The sequence below is a fragment of the Cupressus sempervirens genome, chromosome 1 (genome assembly GCF_028749045.1).
Source record: "Cupressus sempervirens isolate cs-2001-9-10 chromosome 1, ASM2874904v1, whole genome shotgun sequence".
NCBI lineage: Eukaryota > Viridiplantae > Streptophyta > Pinopsida > Cupressales > Cupressaceae > Cupressus > Cupressus sempervirens.
The window spans coordinates 595,463,111-595,482,896 of NC_143118.1; the positions used below are offsets into that span (position 1 = coordinate 595,463,111).

At 32.1% G+C, this 19,786-nt stretch overlaps 1 protein-coding gene across 1 annotated transcript in view; it reads right to left on the bottom strand.

The window, feature by feature from the left end:
* The window catches only part of LOC149578835 (uncharacterized), a 36,832-nt gene extending 22,588 nt beyond the window's left edge, over positions 1–14,244 (bottom strand). Inside the window, exon 1 of the mRNA XM_089831981.1 lies at positions 13,835–14,244. Within this exon, the coding sequence (XP_089688107.1) occupies positions 13,835–13,875 (41 nt within the window). The 5' untranslated portion in view covers positions 13,876–14,244. The remainder of the gene's footprint in view (positions 1–13,834) is intronic.
* Between the last annotated feature and the right edge of the window lie 5,542 nt (positions 14,245–19,786).

A 19,786-nucleotide genomic window follows, 5' to 3' on the forward strand; every position in this document is an offset into this window, starting at 1 on the left:
CTTGAGGAACCATGATAACACTTGCTTCATCACATTTTGGTGTTAGGAGATGGATCAACTATTGATAAAGTCATCACCTTACCATAGTTACCTTTTGGTTAATACATTCATTATCATATCTTCCAACATGCTGGAACAACAACTTAATAAAGTTTGTCATGATAACAAGTCTACCATTTTTATGATTGTCACCTTACAATGATTGCCTTATGTTTATACATATTAATGAAAGATCATCACCCTTCATTACATATTATATGTGGAATAGTAACCACCATGAACCAAGTTAGAGGGTGGTACAAAGGCTTTCACCTTAATTCTATCTCATAGAGAAGAATATATTACAATAAATTTAACTTAGAACTTCTCCTCATAGAGAAGATATCATTTACAAAGGATTGCACCTGAAAATTCTCCCTCTAAACATTGATTATGGGAAGTCAAGTCCTCTAATTACTTCCTTAGAAGGTCTCTTTTCCCAAGGATGCCTATCAAACTCATTCTAAATTTGATATCAATTTTATGATTTTTTGTTAATAAGTCATAACTTCCTCATGGTATACATAGGAGTGGGCCCATCAACATCATGCAGTCACACACATGTATTTCTTAAATCCCTTTGAGTACCAATATTCTAAGCTACCACTTTTCCTTAGAAGAAGTTTCATAATCCCTCTTAATGTAGAAGGATCTCATAATCTCAATCATCAAAGATGTTTTCTTCAAGAGCCTCACTTTATCCATCTTGATTATTAGGGTCTTTGGAGCTACTATCATTACACTGAGTCTACACAATATTTGGTGTAAGAACATCGTCAAACATAAAGGACAAGATCTAGGAAAATAACCCTTACAATATGTGTAGAATTACAAATAAGAGAGAGACTATAATGAGTGAATACATATAAAAGACAATAAAACTTATCTGCACATGAGTGTCCATAGACATTTAAGAATGGAACATCTTTTTTCAAGTGAGAATGAAACATTTGTTATGATTAATCACCCAAGAATGTAAAATTTCCACTCTTATATTTCAATTAAAATCAACTCCAATAAAACAATTACACATGAGAGATATCAACCTCTAACAATGCTCCCTGAGGAGAAATCACATTGATACTAGTGTACCATCAATTTAGCTTTTGAGTAGATAAAAACTGCATCATATCATCCATATCTTACTTGGTCTTGGTGCTCTTTTTATACGCCACATAACTTAACCTTTCTCTAGGTAGTCTTGTTATCCTTCCTTTTCAAATCTCCTTCATCAAACAAACAAATTATAATATTCAGACCAAAAAACAGTCATCTCACCAGCAAGTAACAAGTTTGATATCATTGAAAAAATAATGATTGTTCCATTATAGATTCCACATATCAAACAATCTATTTTGAGCAATCTCCTCTTTGGCATTGATGGCAAACCAATACCAACAACAACACCACAAAGAAAATTAATACCTTGTATTGAAAACTATCCCTCTATCTGCATGTACCCTTCCTTTGTGTAGGGTAATGTGATCGTTGTCAATCTCCTTTAGTGTAACTCTCTTATATCTTCCTCTTTTTGAGTTCCTTTCATAGCTCTATCATCTGATCTCTCTATCTATATTCAAATCTCTCTATCTACCTATACTCTAGTCTCTTTGTCTGTCTATACTTTGATCTCTCTAACTGTTTGTACTCTGATCTTTCCTCAACTTTCTCCCTCTAACTTTCTAATTTATTGATTTACTCACTCTTTAGGTTATCTCCCTCTTTCAATGTATATATTCGTCTTTGACAACAATGCCAAAGACTTGTCATCTTAACATGCAGATATTATCAATTTAGTTTTTCCCTTTGTCACCTTGCACATGATTGTAAATCTTTTGTTTCAACTCTTTGATTACTTTAGGCAGTCCTAAAGTAAGATCTAGTGCATCAAATTGGAAAATATGGCATTCAACTCAGTTGATGTAGGGCACTATTCTTTCTTCTTAAGTAGATTTAGATAGGGGTATCACCCCTAGTTTATCTCTTAGATACTCATGAGCATCCTTAGGTAAAGATTTTGTGAATATGTCAGCTATCTGTTCTTTGGTATTCACATATTCCATTCTCACTTCTTTTTCTTGAACTAGCTCTCTCAAATAATGATAATTGATTGCAATGTGCTTTTTCTTTGTATGCATCACAAGGTTCTTGGATATTTTTATAGCACTAGTATTGTCATAATTGAGTGTCATAGGTTCAACAATTTCCTCCTTCATGCCTTTGAGTAGTTTTTTGATCCATACCACATTTGCACAAATTCATTGTAGCAACCACATATTCAGCTCCAACAGTAGCTTTTGATATACAATTTTGTTTCTTACTAGTCCATGAGACTAATATTTTTCCCAAGAAAAATGCTCCTCCACTTTTACTTTTTCTATCATAAATACTTTCAGTCCAATCAACATCTATGTCGGCTCTTAGTTAAAACTTATCATTTTTCTTGTAATATAGACAATAGTTTGTTGTCCCTTTAAGATATCTCATAATTCTCTTTACATCCATCAATTGATTGTCCCTAGGATTTATAGAAGATTTTGCAACAATCCCAACAAATAATGCAATGTCAGGTCTGCTATAAACTACATATTGCAATTTTCCAATCATAGTCTTGTATAATATTTGATTCTCTTCAGCAGAATCATCAGTCTTTGATAGTTTGTGTCCTTTGATCATAGGTGTGCTAACTAGTTTTGAATCCTCCATACCAAAAAATTTCAATATTTCCTTCACATACTTGGACTGAGTAATGTAAATACCATACTTCATTTGAAACACTTGCAAAGCAACAAATAATTTAATCTCTCCAAACATGGACATCTAAAATTCTTTCTTCATTTCACCAGCAAATCTTTTACACAATACATTTTGTTTTCCAAATATGATATCATCAATAAAAATTTCAGCTAGTAAAATACCTTTACCTCCTTAAGTATTCAAGTATAGATTGCTATTGTCATCAGTTTTCTCAAAACCAATCTTCATAAGATAGTTGTGAAGCCTCTCATACCATGCTATTAGAGTTTTCTTTAAGCCATTAAAAAATTTGTGTACTCTACATACGATATTCTTTTTGTTTGGATAAACAAATCCCTTTAGGTATTCAATATAAACCTCTTCTTCTAATATACCATTCAGAAATGCAGATTTCACATCCATTTGGTAAAATTTGAAACCTTTGTATTCAGAGTAAGCAAGTAGAGTTCTTATTTTTGTTAATCTTGTGGTAGGGAAATATGTTTCTCCATAGCCAATTCCTTATTCTTGAGCATACACCTTGCAAACTAGTCTTGCCTTGTTCCTTGTGACTTCACCATTCTCATCCAATTTGTTTCTGAATACCAACTTGGTTCCAATAACATTTTTGCTCTTTAGTCTGGATACAAGTGACTAGGTTTTGTTCTTCTCAATCTAATCAATCCCCTCTCTCATGGCTTGACTCCAGTCATCATTTTATAATGCATCCTTTATTGACATAGGCTCATGCATGCTTAGAAAACACATGTACCACTTATCGGTTTTCTTCTTGTCATTCTTGTCTCCAATAATTTGTTCAATAGGGTGATGTCCTCTGACATACTTTGACAATCTTGGTTCTTCTCTATCAGGTAACTCAACATTCCTTTCATGTGCACTAATCTCAGTATCAGAATGTACCTCAACTTTTGATTGCAACCTAACTTCTGAATGCAACTTGACTCCTAAATTCCACTCTGCCCTTAACTACAACTCAACATTCATTGTGTGTGACTTGATAGTCACTGAAACTTGTTTTTGTTGATTTACAACTTGGTCCACAACTTCATTATCACTCATGTTTTCATAAAAGTATACACATTTTTTGTAGTCTTTAGATTCCTTCATAGGTTCAGCTTCATGTAACTCTGTACATTCATCAAACTTCACATTTGCACTTTTCACAACTTTATTAGTGTTAGTATTTAAAAACTTATAAGCTTTACTTGTGGAATAGCCTAGGAATATACTTTCTTCACTTTTAGCATCAAATTTTCCATTTTTGTTATCCTTAAGAATGTAGCACTTTCTTCCTAATACCTTAAAATATTTTACGTTGAGCGAGTATCCATACCATAGTTCAAAAGGTGTGAAATTTGTACCTTTCTTGATTTGTACTCGGTTCAGGGTATAAACAACAATACTTATAACTTATCTCTAGTATTTCAAAGCAACATTCTTCTCCATCATCAGTGTTCTATCACAATCCATTACAAATATGTTTCTCCTTTCAACAATACCATTTTGTGGAGGGGTCCTAGATGTAAAAGTTTGTCTTTCAATTCCTATATCATTCAAAAATATCTCAAACTCATTTGATGTGAATTCTCCACCTTTGTCAGATCTCAAACATTTCAAGCTCTTGCCAGTTTCTTTTTCAACTCTTTCTAAGTACCACTTAAACATTTGAAATGCATAAGATTTTATTTTTTCCAAAAACATAACTGTCATCATCCTAGAATAATCATCAACAAATAGTATAATGTACTTGTCATCTTTATATCTTTCTGCATTGATTGGTCCACATAAATCAATATAAACTAGTTCTAGAATTTCTTTTGAGGAGTAAGTCTTACTTTTAAAACTATATTTTTTCATCTTGCCTAAGTGACATTGTTTACAAATTATATTATTTGGTTTCTTCAGTTTTGGCAAACCTCTGACTCTCTTTATCTTTTTGATATTGACCAAATTATCATATTTTACATAACACACCCTTTTGTGCCATAGCCACACATCATCAAATTGTATTATAAGACAATTATCATCATTCATGTCAAGATATAATAGATTACCTCTAGTTTGATCACCATTGCCAATAATGTCTCCATTAGCATCATAAATCTTAGCTTTTATGTCTGCAAATTCAACCTTATATCCATCACTATTCAATTGTGACACTCTTAACAGATTGTAATTAAGTCCTTCTCAATAATAAGCATTGCCAAATATGATCTTATCTATCAATTTTATTGATCCTTTTCCTTTGATCAGACACGGTGCATCATTACTGAATCCAACACTATTACCATAATAATGCACAAGTGAATTAAATTTACTTTTATATCCAATCATGTAATTAGAACAACCACTATCAATTATCCATCTGTCACTATTGTTCACACAAGACACCAGTGCAGTTGTCTCATCTTCATCAGAATCATCCTTCATTGCAACATAGACAACCTAATCATCATGGTCATTAGATTCTTCGTTTGATTCCTCTTCGGCAATGTAGTGGGCTTTCTTTCCTTTATCCTTATAGCCTTTGTTGTTCTCATCTCTTTTACCTTTGTATTTGTCTCCACTTTTATTGCTCTTCTTAAGGCATCTTGCAGCAATAGACCAACCTCATTACAATCAAAACATATAATAGGTAGCTTACCTTTTTACTTTCCTTTGCCTCTGTGAAATCTCCTAGCCATCAATGCTTCAAGCTCCTCTACATCGTCATCATCTGTATCACTGTCACTAGAAACATATTTAACCCTTCTCTTTTTCTTCTCTTTAGACTCTTTCAATGAAAATTTAACTTTGAAAGCAAATTCTACATTTTCAGTTATGAAATTATCAAAATTAGAGAGTTCAAAGGCAATGAGTTTACCTAGTAGTCCTTCAAGGGTCAGATCATTACCAGGTGTGCATCTTAGTTCTTGTATGGTAGAGACTCTAATAACATATATAGGCAACAATGCCCTTAGTACTTTGTTGATTACTGTCTCATCTTCAATAATACTAGTTTCTCCTCTGATAGCATTAACAACTTATTTTACTCTGGCACAATATTGAACTATATTCTCACCTTCTTCCATTCTCATTTCATCAAATTTACCTTTGAGACTTTTAGATTTGACTCTCAACACATTTTTATCTCCTCCATAGATCTTTTCTATAGCATCCCACATCTTCTTAGCAAAATCACATTCTTTGATGTCATCGAACTTTGTGTAGCTTAGGGCAAAGGCAATCTCCAACATTGCCTAGTTGTCTTCTTTCTTCTTTTTCAAATCATCAACAGTAGGGGCTCCAATAGAGTCAACATGCTCAATGTAATGGTAGATTGTGCATAGTCTCCAAGTCCTCATAGATGTAGCTTCATCAGACTCTTCCATGTAGGCAAGTTCTTCTTGTTGAGCTTGGGTACCTCTCTTTTAGACATCATGATCTTTTGCTTTTAGTACCTTCAAACTGTTCCTCACAAGCACCAATGCTCTAATACCAATTGATGGAATACTTTAGAATAACTAGGTGTGGGGGTGAATCAATTATCCAAGGTCCAAATGTCCAAATAAAACATTTTAGCACTTAACAAATCACTTATCACTCTGTAGAAATGTAAACATTAAACACTACAAAATCATTCACACATTCTACATAAGGATTTTATGTGGAAACCCAGTTTGGGAAAAACCACCAGTAACATGCTACTAATTCTCACTCTTCTAAAGTGATGCGTTGTGAAGGCCAACCCTATTAAAGGTTACAATACACACTATTAAATGTGACCTGGTTAAAGGATTTCAATCACCATATTAGGAGTGAGCCTTATTAGAGGACTTTAGAACATTCCATTAGAATGTCACCTAGTTGAAGGATTTACAAATGACTATTAGGTCAACATTAATCCAAAGTATTTGACCTAAACTAATACAATGATTAGAAAGTAACAATAGGACTTAATCTAATAACAAATCACAACTCATTTACAAATTACAAATCTTTATTTTAGTCCTCCATTCTTTTTGGCATTCATACACTTCATCTTTGATAACTTGTGCACCCTTCAAGCATTCATCCTCTTAAGCCTTCTTGCCTTGTATGCCAATTGTAGACTCTTCTATTCGGCCACCATATGAAGCAACACCTTAGATTCCTTGTCTTCCTTGGGTTCTCGCAAATGCCAACTATTGAATCTAGTCATGTATACCCTTATAAAGAGAATTTAGGTCTTTTTTCGTTCAATTACAATGGTCCATTTTAGGGTTATGTCAACTTTATGGAATCCTCCCTCTAGAAACTTCTTTTACAATCCTCTTTGAATTTGCCTCAAAACAATTTATCTTGAATTCTGTGCCTCCAACTCATCAAGCTTATCTTCATCATGCTTCACACAATCCAAGAAATCAACTTTTTCTCCCCAGATTTGGTGAATCTTCGATCAAACTCTTATTGCTTACACTTGACAATAACTAACTTTTGATGCTTGACACACACTAGGTTTCTCAGCATCTACTAAACTTTACTTGCCACATACTATCTTTTTACCCTCACTTGACACACACTAAATTTTCTCGGTATACACTATTTCCTCACTTTGCTTGGCATTAACTAATCTTCTACTCGACTCCAATTGATCACTCGGTCAAGCTTAGGAGACACACTTTGTTTTCCTTCTTCTTTTATACTTAGCTAGTGTATCGATCAACTTTAGCTTTTAAGTAGATAAATAATACATCATATCATCCATGTCTTACTTGGTCTAAGTTCTCCTTTTATACACCACATCACTCAACCTTTCTCTAGGTGCTCTTATTATCCTTCCTTTTCAAATCTCCTTCATCAATCAAACAAATGATAGCATTCAGACCAAAAAGAAGTTGTCTCACCATCAAGTAGCAGGTTTGACATCATTGACAAAATAATGATTGTTCCATTATAGATTCCACACATCAAACAATCTATTTTCAACATGACATGCATATCTAAATACATTTTTGGGTGATCTAGATTTGGGTGTTAAAAGTTGATCAATCATTTTTTTGGGTAGAATATGCATATCTAGTTGAGAAATATATAAAGGAAATGTAAGATTAAAATAAATTATTTTCAATAATCCTAGAATTCATCAAATATGTGTGTTCATTTTGATGTGACACATAATGCAAATATGTTAGTAGTAATTGGTAACATTGCCAATATCTAGAAATAATAAAGTTTAATATACAACTCATTGGAATATTTTCTTGAGTCTTTATAAAATTAGAAATGCTAGACTCAAAAAATATTATTCTTCATAGAGGATAAGATTTGATCACTTTGAACTAAAAATATGAGGACAAATGTACAAAATCAAGATAAAATTGTTTTAAAAAACATCTCTTTGATGTTGTGCCAATCATAGCTAAATGTTTAATTGGGCTTGGAGGAATTAGATGTAGATGATCATCATTTTCCATGAACAAGATTTTTTTTGGGTCTCAAAAATTGGAAGAAATATATATCTGTGTGTTTGTGTGCACGTGTGTGCTTATGCATATGCATATGCATGTGTGTGGGCGCGCGCGCGCGCGTGCGCGTGCATACACACACACACACACACATACACACACACACATATATATATATAATTCTTTATTGATTTGTATGCATAATTAATTTGCATAGATTTAAATATTTTCATTTGGGAATTCCAAGTTCAACCATTTAACAAAGCAAAAACAATTTAAGAAATGTAATTGTGAAAATTTTATTTTATATGCAAAATCTCAAGAATAGGAGCAATAAGATACAAAGTTCTAATTAAAAAGTTAGGTACATTGGATAGATAGATAAAATTGGAATGTATTTATTTCTATCATAATCATTTATGCAAAAGAAGCATAAAAAAGTTGAAGGATAGAAATTAAATTAGGACATTTATAATACCCTATAAATACATGTTCTATGTCATTGTTTATTACTTAAGTCTCTTGGAGTCTAAATTTATGTAAATATATGTGGGGCAAAGTTAAAAGGACAAAAAATATAATCTTGGGAAAATGATTAAAGGATTAACAACAAAGATTTACTTTACATTTTAATCACACCAACAATGTTGTAAAATGTAGAGTCTAGTGCTTTCAATTAAGATCTTTGACCCATAATTTATAGACCTGTTAGATCAAAGAAAACCACTAGTTGATTCCCAAAATCATAAGTCAAAATCTATGAGTCTTGGTCCAACTAGTCAAAATTGAACCCATGCACTACCCTTTAAAGGACAATTTCTCTTGGAACTTAGTATAACTCCATCATAAAGTCCCTTAACCCTATAACCAAGGATGCAAAGTTTAATTCTCAAGCTCTCTATGTAGAAGCAAGAGATACACTTAACTCCATCATAAAGTCCCTTAACCCTATAACCAAGGTTGCAAAGTTTAATTCTCAAGCTCTCTGTGTAGAAGCAAGAGATGCACTTACAAATCTCTTACAAAATTATATTTAACCAATCAAAGATGATCTCTTAGGTTAGTTAGTAACATCCTCCTAAAAAACATTTTATAATCATCATAAGACAAATGAAAAGAAGCTTAATGTGTTAACCAAGAGATCTTAAGTTTCTTCCATGTGATGTTGCATTCTATAAGAACCTAACATTACAAAACATTTCAATAACTAGATAATGGTATATTCTTTAGTATTTTATAAAATTAATTCCAAATAAAAATGATTTAATAGAAGCTAATATATTATTGATTTATAACCGGTTAGATTGGAAAGGAGAAAACAAAGTTTTTGGTAATAATAATCATAAATTGTTTGATTTTATTAGTAAAAAATGATCATATAGGGTATATCGAAATCAACTATACCTTATTTTTAAGTATATTAAATCCTAAAATTTTGGCTAGATTCTATTTAGTTGGTAACTTGTTGAAGTTATTTCGTTAAGGCCATTTATGAAGGATGGATAGTGAAAACAAGACCATTTTCAATTATGTCATCACAACCAAAGATATCGAATTTTTAGAATCCATCATAATTATTTTTAGAGATTTCTAGATTTGATTGTGTATGTATTTTTTTTGCATCAACGTTTTAGATCACACTTTGTGATCCATTATCAGGATGAAGCACAACAAGAGATGTTTATTAGTAAGTTGTAGCTATGGACACACTCAAAAGATAAAAAGGAGGGAACACAAGAAGACACACAAAATGAGAAAAAATGATAACCAAAATGAAAAAAATAATTAAATAAAAGAAAGAGTTGGTCAACAATAAAAGAGCGCAAAAAAGAAGAAAGAAAATAAATTAAAATGTCAAGTGAAGCAACAAATTATAAGAAAAATAAAATGGAAAAGACACACAACCAGGGTTGGAATTTGATGCCGTATTGGTGATTTTTGCACTTTTGAGCTGTATAGATTAGTACTCTTTTTTTCTAAAACTGTATGACTCTCAAATTTACTAATAAACCATCAAATTTTATTATAAGCAAGTACAATATATTATTATTTAATAATCTAAATATATATATGTATGATATATTTTATTTGATAGTATCTATTTTTAAAATTTTATATATTTTTTAATACTATTTACAACAATATCCTTTAACAAGGTCCCTCTGTGGGTCAAGTTGCCGAACCTTCCCCTTCACCTTTGGGTGGATTCTATCCTGGAGGCAGTGGGGGAGGCCATTGGGGATTTCTTGCTAGTGGATTATGCTTCTTCCAATGTGTAGTGCACCACTTATGCTCGGATCCTAGTTGAGGTTGATATCTCCAAGGGTCTCCCAGGGATGATTTGTTTGGCCTCTTTGATTGGATCTTGGATCCAGTGTCTTGATTACAAAGGTATCCCTTTCCAATGCAGGAAGTGCCACAAGACCGGTCACCTTGCTGCTTGTTGCTCCTTTGAAAAACCTAGAAATAAGAAGTCTCCTTCTTGGTGGAAGAATGTGTCGGATGATCATTACACTATCCTCAAAGCCCCCTCTGTTGGGGATGGTGACCCTTCTCAAGACTCTCTGGTGGCTGCCACGATTGCTATCCTGGATGGCTCTCCTATGGCCCCTTCATTAGAAACCTCCTTTGTTCTACCCTTGTCTCTGGATGTCTCCTCTGTAGATGTTTCTTTGGTGGAGAAGGAGTTTGTTGTTCCTCCTAGTCCTCTTGGGGGCCCGGACCCTGTTCCCTCTCCTGGCCGCACCCCTGTTCTGGTCTTTCCTCTTGTTTTAGTGGGGGGCCAGCTGGCTTTGGGTTCCTCTAGGGAGATTGTTGTTTTTTCGGATTCCTCTAGGCTCCATTATTTTGTCTCTTCTTGGGATTGGACTGTTGAGGTAGCTAAGGTGGAGGATGGTTGGACTGCAGTAAGAAGAAAGAAAACTAGGCCATCTACTCCTCCTTTAGAAATAAATCTCTCATCATGCAATGGAGGCTCTAAATCAAAGAGCAAATTGTGATGTATCCGGCCTTGCCTCCTTGCTGGATCTTTTCTTTTGGCTGGTGATTGGCTTTTTGTCACCATGGTTACCTTTAGATTGGGGAGTGACCAGCTCAACATTTTTTTGTTGTACCTTTTGTTTATGCACTCATTGAAAATCTTTAGACTTGTACAGGGTTTTAGACACCCTTCAAAACCTATTTTTCTTAATAAAAAACAATTTAGAATGTCTTTAAGATAGAGTAAAGAATGTTATGAACTTAGAGACTTGCTTACTTAATTTGATACTTTGTATAACAAAACATATGATTTTTAGAAATCTATTCTAAATTTGTGACTTTTACTAATATTACAAAAAAATATTATTTTAAACTCATAATGGCTTAATCTCTTCAAAATATTTATATTTTTTAAAAATGTATTTAAATTATTGTTAAATTCAAATATGAAATTGACAATCAATTTTTTTCATAAAATGTATAATGAAAGGCATTAAAATGATCAAACCGTCACAAAAAATCATGTGACAAGCAAGGGTGATAGTCAAATTTGAGGCTTGCACACAACTCTACACAAAAGAAAAAGAAAAGACAAGGAGAGGCAAATGATAAGATGAAAACAAGAAAAAAAAAATTTTTAAATAAAAAACTAATTAGTTTTTTATGTTACAAAATGACATGCAAGGGCCATATATATATATGGCAAATAATAAAATGAAAACAAGAAAACAAAACATAAAAAACTAATTAATTAGTTGTTTATGTTTTGTTTTTCTTGTTTTCATCTTATCATTTGTGTCTCCTTGACTTTTTGATTTTTAGCCTCCCCTCTTATTTTAAAGTTTTAAAGTTAATTCTTGTCTTTGGATTTTTTTTTTGGTTCTTTTTCTTTTGTTTAGAGTTGTGTGTCTTTTCCCTTCTTTTTTAAAAATAATTTTTAGTTGTACATGATTTTTTAATTTTCCTTTAATTTTTATTTTCTCTTTCTTTATTTCTCTCTCTCTCTCTTTATTAATTAATTGTCTCTTTCTTTTATTTTTAAATTTAAAAAAAAAATTGGTTATCATTTTTCTTGTTTTGTGTGTCTTTTCTTGTTCCCTCCTTTTATCTTTTGAGTGTGTCTAGAGTTGCAACTTACTTTCTATTGTGCATCTTTTGTTGTTCTTCATCCTAATGATGGATCACTGAGTGTGATCTGAACATCGATGCTAAAAAGTAGACACACAATCGAATCCAAAAATATTTGAAACTAATTATGTCAACAAAGTTATAATTTTATTAAATAAGCACTTTTGATCACAATTATGGCAATAATATATCACCATAATTATGTTAAATTATTAGTGGTTGATAACTTTCTTTAGAGGTTGTGCATTCTGATTTGGCATATGGTGAGATACACGATAAATTTAAAATCATCATCATTAGGCATCAAACCAAATTAATAGGAAGACAATTCTTATAGGACAAAGCAAACAAAATATGGTGACTGTATAACATTAATAATTTTTTAATAATTTAGTTACATGTATCCATTTTGTTAATGGTTTCATTTCATCTTTTCTTGGTGGCATTTTGCATATTTTATTATATTTTTAAATTGTAAACTAGGCGATGTTATAAATTGGGACTTCATTTTTAACATAGAAATTGAATAATAATATCTGAATGAAATTGAATCTAGTTAATGATAAGAAAAATATTAACACAACGAATGACACTATCTAGTCTACACTATTATCCTCCCCTTATCATCCCCTTCCTTGTTAAAGAAACATTCTTCTACATAATGCAATTTACAAGTTAGTGAAAAAGAAGCAATATGAATGGTTAAGAGAAATAATTCTTTAATAATTTAGCAGATCGAATTCTTTAATAATTTCATCTAACCTTTTTCTTTTTATCATTTTATTTTGTAATCCTAGTAGTTATCATCATAAGTTACGAGTATATGGGGTTACAAATAGGAATCTTATCTCCGCTATATACATTCCATAATAACATTTCAACAAAATTGACTTCTACGATTTTAGCCTCTTGGTGCTCTTTGGTGAGTGGTTGTTATGATGTTGTCAACGAAGTAGCAGTTTTGTAACCTATTACAAAACCCATCTTGATTAAAATTTTCAAGCATTGGTCTCTTCCCTTGACTAAGTTTTCTTTATTGTAGGGGGTTTGGTTTGTTTCAGGTTGTAGGAACCCTTTCAAATCTCGTAAGTAGTCCTTTGTTTTCTAGGCTTTACTTTGCTTGGGAACTTGATTGGTTGGATGCTTAATTAAGGTTTCTCACAAGTCTCTATGGAGGTCAAGATCCCTCTTCCCACTAATTCTAGTTCAGTTCAAAAGCTTTCCCTTTAGTAAGAGTTTGTTCCTTGTTGTTTGGTGGTCTCACATCTTGTAAGCTCCATTGTTTCCACTTGCCTTTTGACTTGATGTTACTTAAATTATGTATGAATATAAATAGCTTTGAGTCATATCTTGAATTAAGTATAATCAAAATAAAATTCAAATCATAATAACAATAATAAACTATGCCAATATCGATAACCATTGTAAAAAAATACACCCTTTCACTGAATGCAATTCTTTTATCAACACAAGAAAGAAGCAAAATAATAAGGAGAAAAGAAAACCTGGAATCACGTGTCTTCTCCATGGAACTCATGATGGACATACTTCTGATCAGCACTGAATGAGCTATGGAAATGATTGTATAGAACTGGTTTGAATTCTATCTAAAGGGAAGCTTTTTGAACTCCATTGGTTTCCAGGCTCAAAACTAGTGCTTGAATAGATGAGCGGGTAGAATAGTTACTGTTTGCTGGATGGCAATTGCTTTCGTTTTCTTTGTGGGGGCTTTTAATTTTCATTAGAGAGTTGCGTAATCTGGACGTCAGTGCTGTTTTCATCGAATCCATATATACTTTTGAAACTAAAGAGAAAGGGCATTCTTAGTAAAGGAAAAGCGATCTCAATAGCTAAGGGGGGACCAAAGTGATATGATTAGTATTCTTATACTTAACAGATATTTCTTGACCCTTGGAATACATGAATTCGAGTCTATGCTACCAATTCTTTATGCTATGGAAATGATTGTGTAGAAATATCAAGTTCGGAATGGATAGTGGCCCTCAAAAGGAATGAAGAATGAGGTTCGACATGGCATTGAATTGTATCGTTTTCCTAAGTGCTCACTAATATTTTTATTAAATCCACAAGACAAACAACCCTATGAGGAATAAAAACTTTCCAAGTCAAATGATCATCAAAAGATTTTTACCACCAAGAAGCAATGCCCTTCCTATGACACGAAGGTTTGGACTTAAAGTTTGTTTATTTTAAATTAGGGTTTTAAGATTTGGTTTATTTTGCGGTTCTTTATTCTTTATCTCAAAGTTGATTAGGGTTTGATTTCCTATTCTTATTTTCACTTCATAGTTCTACTTTTCTTTAGGGGTTTGAATATATTTTTCACCTTCCTTTTCTTATGTTATTATTGTCATAAGGGGTTACATCCTAGTTAAGTCTTGAACTTAGCTATCTTATATAGTATTCTGTCATCTTCAACTGGGTATTTACATATGAGAAGGATTGTAAATGTTACTAAGTTTATATCAGATTTGTAGTATGACTTTCTTTTGATTCAAAATCTTATTGTTTGAATATGGATATGTTGTGGATTTAAACTTCAATGTTAATCGATAAGATTTTTTTAGAAAACTTTATATGTATATGTATTACATTATAAAGATAATAAATGATTTTAATCACTAAACTTTAACTATTATCCAAATCTTACTTTGTATGTATTGATTTCGATACTTGCAAGAATGAGTTCATTTGATATAAATAATTTATGATAGGGTACGCGGGTGAATGAGCATGTACCTTTAATTAGAGACATGACCATTCATGCTTATATCTTAACATAGATTAGTTATCAATACAAATTTCTAATATAGATGGGTTCACATAGTACTGATTCATTAGTTTGAATAACTTACACATAATACTTGCATGATTGTTAATATTAAGATGCCAATAAGGATCAACATTTCCAATCAAGTTGATAATTGTGTATGAGATAAATAATGATCGACATATATAACCATGTCAATAATCATATCAAATATATAAGTGCATCAGTCGTATTTAGAAAGCAATATCAGAATAACATCAAACTTATGTATTGATAAATATGTATATATGCATATCACTATGCAAGTCATATTGATATGATATATGTATACAGTTCATATTTGTTACTCATAGTGTTTGTCTAACTGAAGCTAAGTACTTTAACACTTCCTCTTAGCCACGAAAGATGGGAATATAGATTTCAATAAGTTTACCTTATTTGGAAGAGTGATATCACCTATCGTGTGACATCAAAAATAATAATATGCTTAAGAACATCAAGTTACATGATATTCTTCTTATATGTATATCCAAGTTATGGTACATGCACTAACACCAAGTTTGTTGGTGTCTGCCATAACAGACCATGTATATCCATAGATATTACGTATCATATATCTACCATGGTAAAGAAGCATAATGATCTTCAGCTGATCTCAAGTCTCATGATATCTAACAATATGTCCAACTAACTATAATAACATGTCCATGTACATATCAAGTATCATGATTTTTATATTGCTATCGAGACCAATATCATGAGTGGTCATTGCCATTTATGTAGTATATCTCCAAATCATTAGTCACAATGGATCATGATGAGATGACTAATATACCTGATCCTAATTGGGTGTGATTATACATGAATTAAGAGTTAGTGCCTGTAACCACTATTGTATATAAGTGTCAATCACTTAGTCATTTACAAGGTAGAGTCAAAGGATCATCACTACTAATGAGATACTCTACATAGGTAGAGTCATATACATAAGATAGTATGTATCAAGAAATTGTATAGAAGTCGAGTAAAGTATGGTCATTGAGAAATTTTCTATATGGACGAAGCTCATTCAATGACTAAGCAAGTCATTAGCAACTGAGTGAAATTCCAAGTATATAAGTACCAAGTAATATAGTATGTGCCAAGAATAGTATATGGCGAGAATCAAGAACTCAATAAAGTCCAAGCAATAGAAATATCAAGCACTAGTAACAATAGAGATCAAGCTTTATGTTCTCAAAGGTGGGACCGAAAGGAAAGCTTGAGTTGCAGCTGTCCCTTTTTTTGGTTTTCCTAGCTCTTTTGGCATGTTTTTCTTTGTTGTTTGACATGGTAAGGGACTTATTGTCTATTCCTCTTTTTACCATGGGTTTTAGGTGCCCATTCAAAACCTGTTTGTGTGGTTAATGAGTATTGTGTTATATGTGATGCCACCCAGGTCACTTTGTCTTGTTGGGTGACCTGTTTCTCCTTTGGGCTGTTGTTTTGTTTGGTACGGGCTTCACTAAATTTTTTATGATTTGTAAAGGGTTTCAGGCTCCCTTCAAACCTATTTTTCCTTAATAAAAAATAGTAGAGATTGAGCAATACAAAGTCTATATAAAATTCAGGAATGGAACATAGTTTTAGGGAAAACGATTATTAGGCAAAATTGGAAGGCTTATTTAAGTTTTTATGACGTTGTTATAGAAAATTTACTCATCATGGTTCCCATAATGCCATGTGTATGTTCAATGATCAAGTTGAAGAGGAAAAACATGGAACCATCAAGAAGACTCTTAATGGAATCTTTAGATAGCAGTGATCTTAACCTAGATCCTACACACACATAGAAAGGGGGGGGGGGGGGGGGGGGGGGGGGGGGGGGGGGGGGGGGGGGGGGGGGGCGGGGGGGGGGGGGGGGGGGGGGGGGGAGGGAGAGAGAGAGAGAGAGAGAGAGAGGAGAGAGAGAGAGAGAGAGAGAGAGAGAGAGGGGATCGTGTGCATGTAAAGAATAGAGAGGAGAATATCAAAAGTCAAGGGTTATATTATCATCTAATAGAACAAGTGACTTATTCATAAGTAGTAAAAGTGGTAGGGAAACACAAGAGTATTAGATCAAAGGATGAGATTACTCGAAATCAACTTATAGAGAAGACTGAGAGTCAAGTATTGAGTCATTTTAACAGACTTGAATCAAGGTAAATATCTTTATAGAGTGGTCTTAATAGATCTTTGTAAATATCCTAACCGAGTCCTTGCTTAGTTGTAAGTGTCAAATCTCTAACAAGGTGAAACCTAATAGTTTCTTAAGTCTTTAACAAGATAGACTCCTTACAGAGTAGATCATATATCGATGTAGTGCAAGGCAAGAGAATCCCCAATGGAGATGTCCTAACCCCCAAAAAATAACCACACAATGGAATACAAACAATAACACAAGATCTTATACCAATTTGTAACTCTTTATTCTTAAAATAACTGATTATAGGCAATATATCGGGCTATAAGGTCTTCCCAATTATGGCCACATACATGCATACCATACATACATACATACATACATACATACATACATACATACATACATACATACATACATACATACATACATACATACATACATACATACATACATACATACATACATACATACATACATAACATACATACATACATACATACATACATACATACATATACATATATATATATATATATATATATATATATATATATATATATATATATATATATATATATATAACATGGATGAATGGAGGAATGCGAGCGAAAACAAGACTATTTTCAATTATGTCATCACAACCAAAGATATCGAATTTCTAGAATCCATCATAATTATTTTTAGCGATTTTTGGATTTGATTGTGTATGTATTTTTTTTGCATCGACGTTTTTGGATCACACTTCGTGATCCATCATCAGGATGAAGCACAACCGAGAGATGTTTATTAGTAAGTAAGTTGTAGCTATGGACACACTCAAAAGATAAAAGGAGGCAACACAAGAAGACACACAAAATGAGAAAAAATGATAACCAAAATGAAAAAAAAAGAATAAATGAAAGAAAGAGGTGGTCAATAATAAAAGAGAGCAAAAAGAAGAAAGAAAAATAAAATAAAAAAGTTAAGTGAAGCAACAAATTTTTAGCAAAAAAGAAGGGAAAAGACACACAACCAGGCTTGGAATTTGATGGCCATATTGGCCAATTTTGCACTTTTGAGTCGTATATGACAAGTTGAAAATTTAATGGACTATATAGATTGATAGACTGTTTTTTTTCTAAAACTGTAAATATGACACTCAAATGTACTAATAAACCGTCACATTTTATCATAAGCAAGTACAATATAGTATTATTTAATAATCTAAATATATATGTATGATATATATTTTATTTGATAGTATCTATTTTTAAATTTTATATATTTTTAATATTATTTATAATAATTTAAAATGTCTTTAAGATAGAATAAAGAATGTTATGAACTTAGAAACTTGCTTAATTAATTTGATACTTTGTATAATAAAACATATGATATTTAGAAATCAATTCTAAATTTGTGACATTTACTAATATTACCAAAAAAAAAATTCATACTCGTAATAGCTTAATCTCTTTAAAATATTTAGATTTTTTTTAAATATATTTAAATTATCGTTAAATTTAAATATGAATTTGACAATCAATTTTTTTTCATAAAACATATAATGAAAGGCATTAAAATAATCAAACCGTCACAAAAAATCATGTAACAAGCAAGGGTGACCGTCAAATTCTAGGCTTGCACACAACTCTACACAAAAGAAAAGAAAAGATAGAGAGGCAAACAATAAGATGAAAACAAGAAAATAAAATATTAAAACATAAAAAACTAATTAGTTTTTTATGTTACAAAAAGACAAGCCAAGGTCATATATATATATATATATATATAGCAAACAATAAGATGAAAACAAGAAAAACAAAACATAAAAAACATAAAAAACATAAAAAACTAATTAGTTTTTCATGTTGCAAAAAGACAAGCCAAGGCTACATACATACATACATACATATTATATGTATGTATGTATGTCTATATGTATGTCTGAACCTTTCTTCACCTTACTGCCATCTTTTCTCGGTAGGGTTTGAAAATCTTTCAACAATTCACTCAAATTGCTTGAATGCTCGAAAATCACTCTGCACAAATAGCTTTCGAAAATTCGCAGTGAGAAATGACTTTGATTTCACCCTTTTTATCAAATTCTGCCATAAATGCATGGTACGATTGTTCACTCAAATTGACAAACTATCATCCACTTCATTTGCATTGAATGCTCGATGAAGTCTTTTGTGACTCGGTAACCACACAAAGGCTTTTGTTACTCCCGACCTTGCTCGATAAAGTCTGTGACCCGACCTTTCTTAGTAAGATAGTAATCCAACCTCACTCGGTAGTGACTTCCATCTTTTACTTGGTGATCCTTTTGCATCTTGAATGGTGATTTGGATTTTCCATCCTGCTAACTGGAATTGATATTAGATGTCTTCTTTAGTATCCTAAATGCAGTTCTCCTTAGAGAAATTAGGTGGAAAAGGTGGAGTCGCCTAATTCTTGAGTGACTTGTTTATCATAGCTTGGACTTGCATTCTCAGAAGATTTTGGAACACATTATTGTCT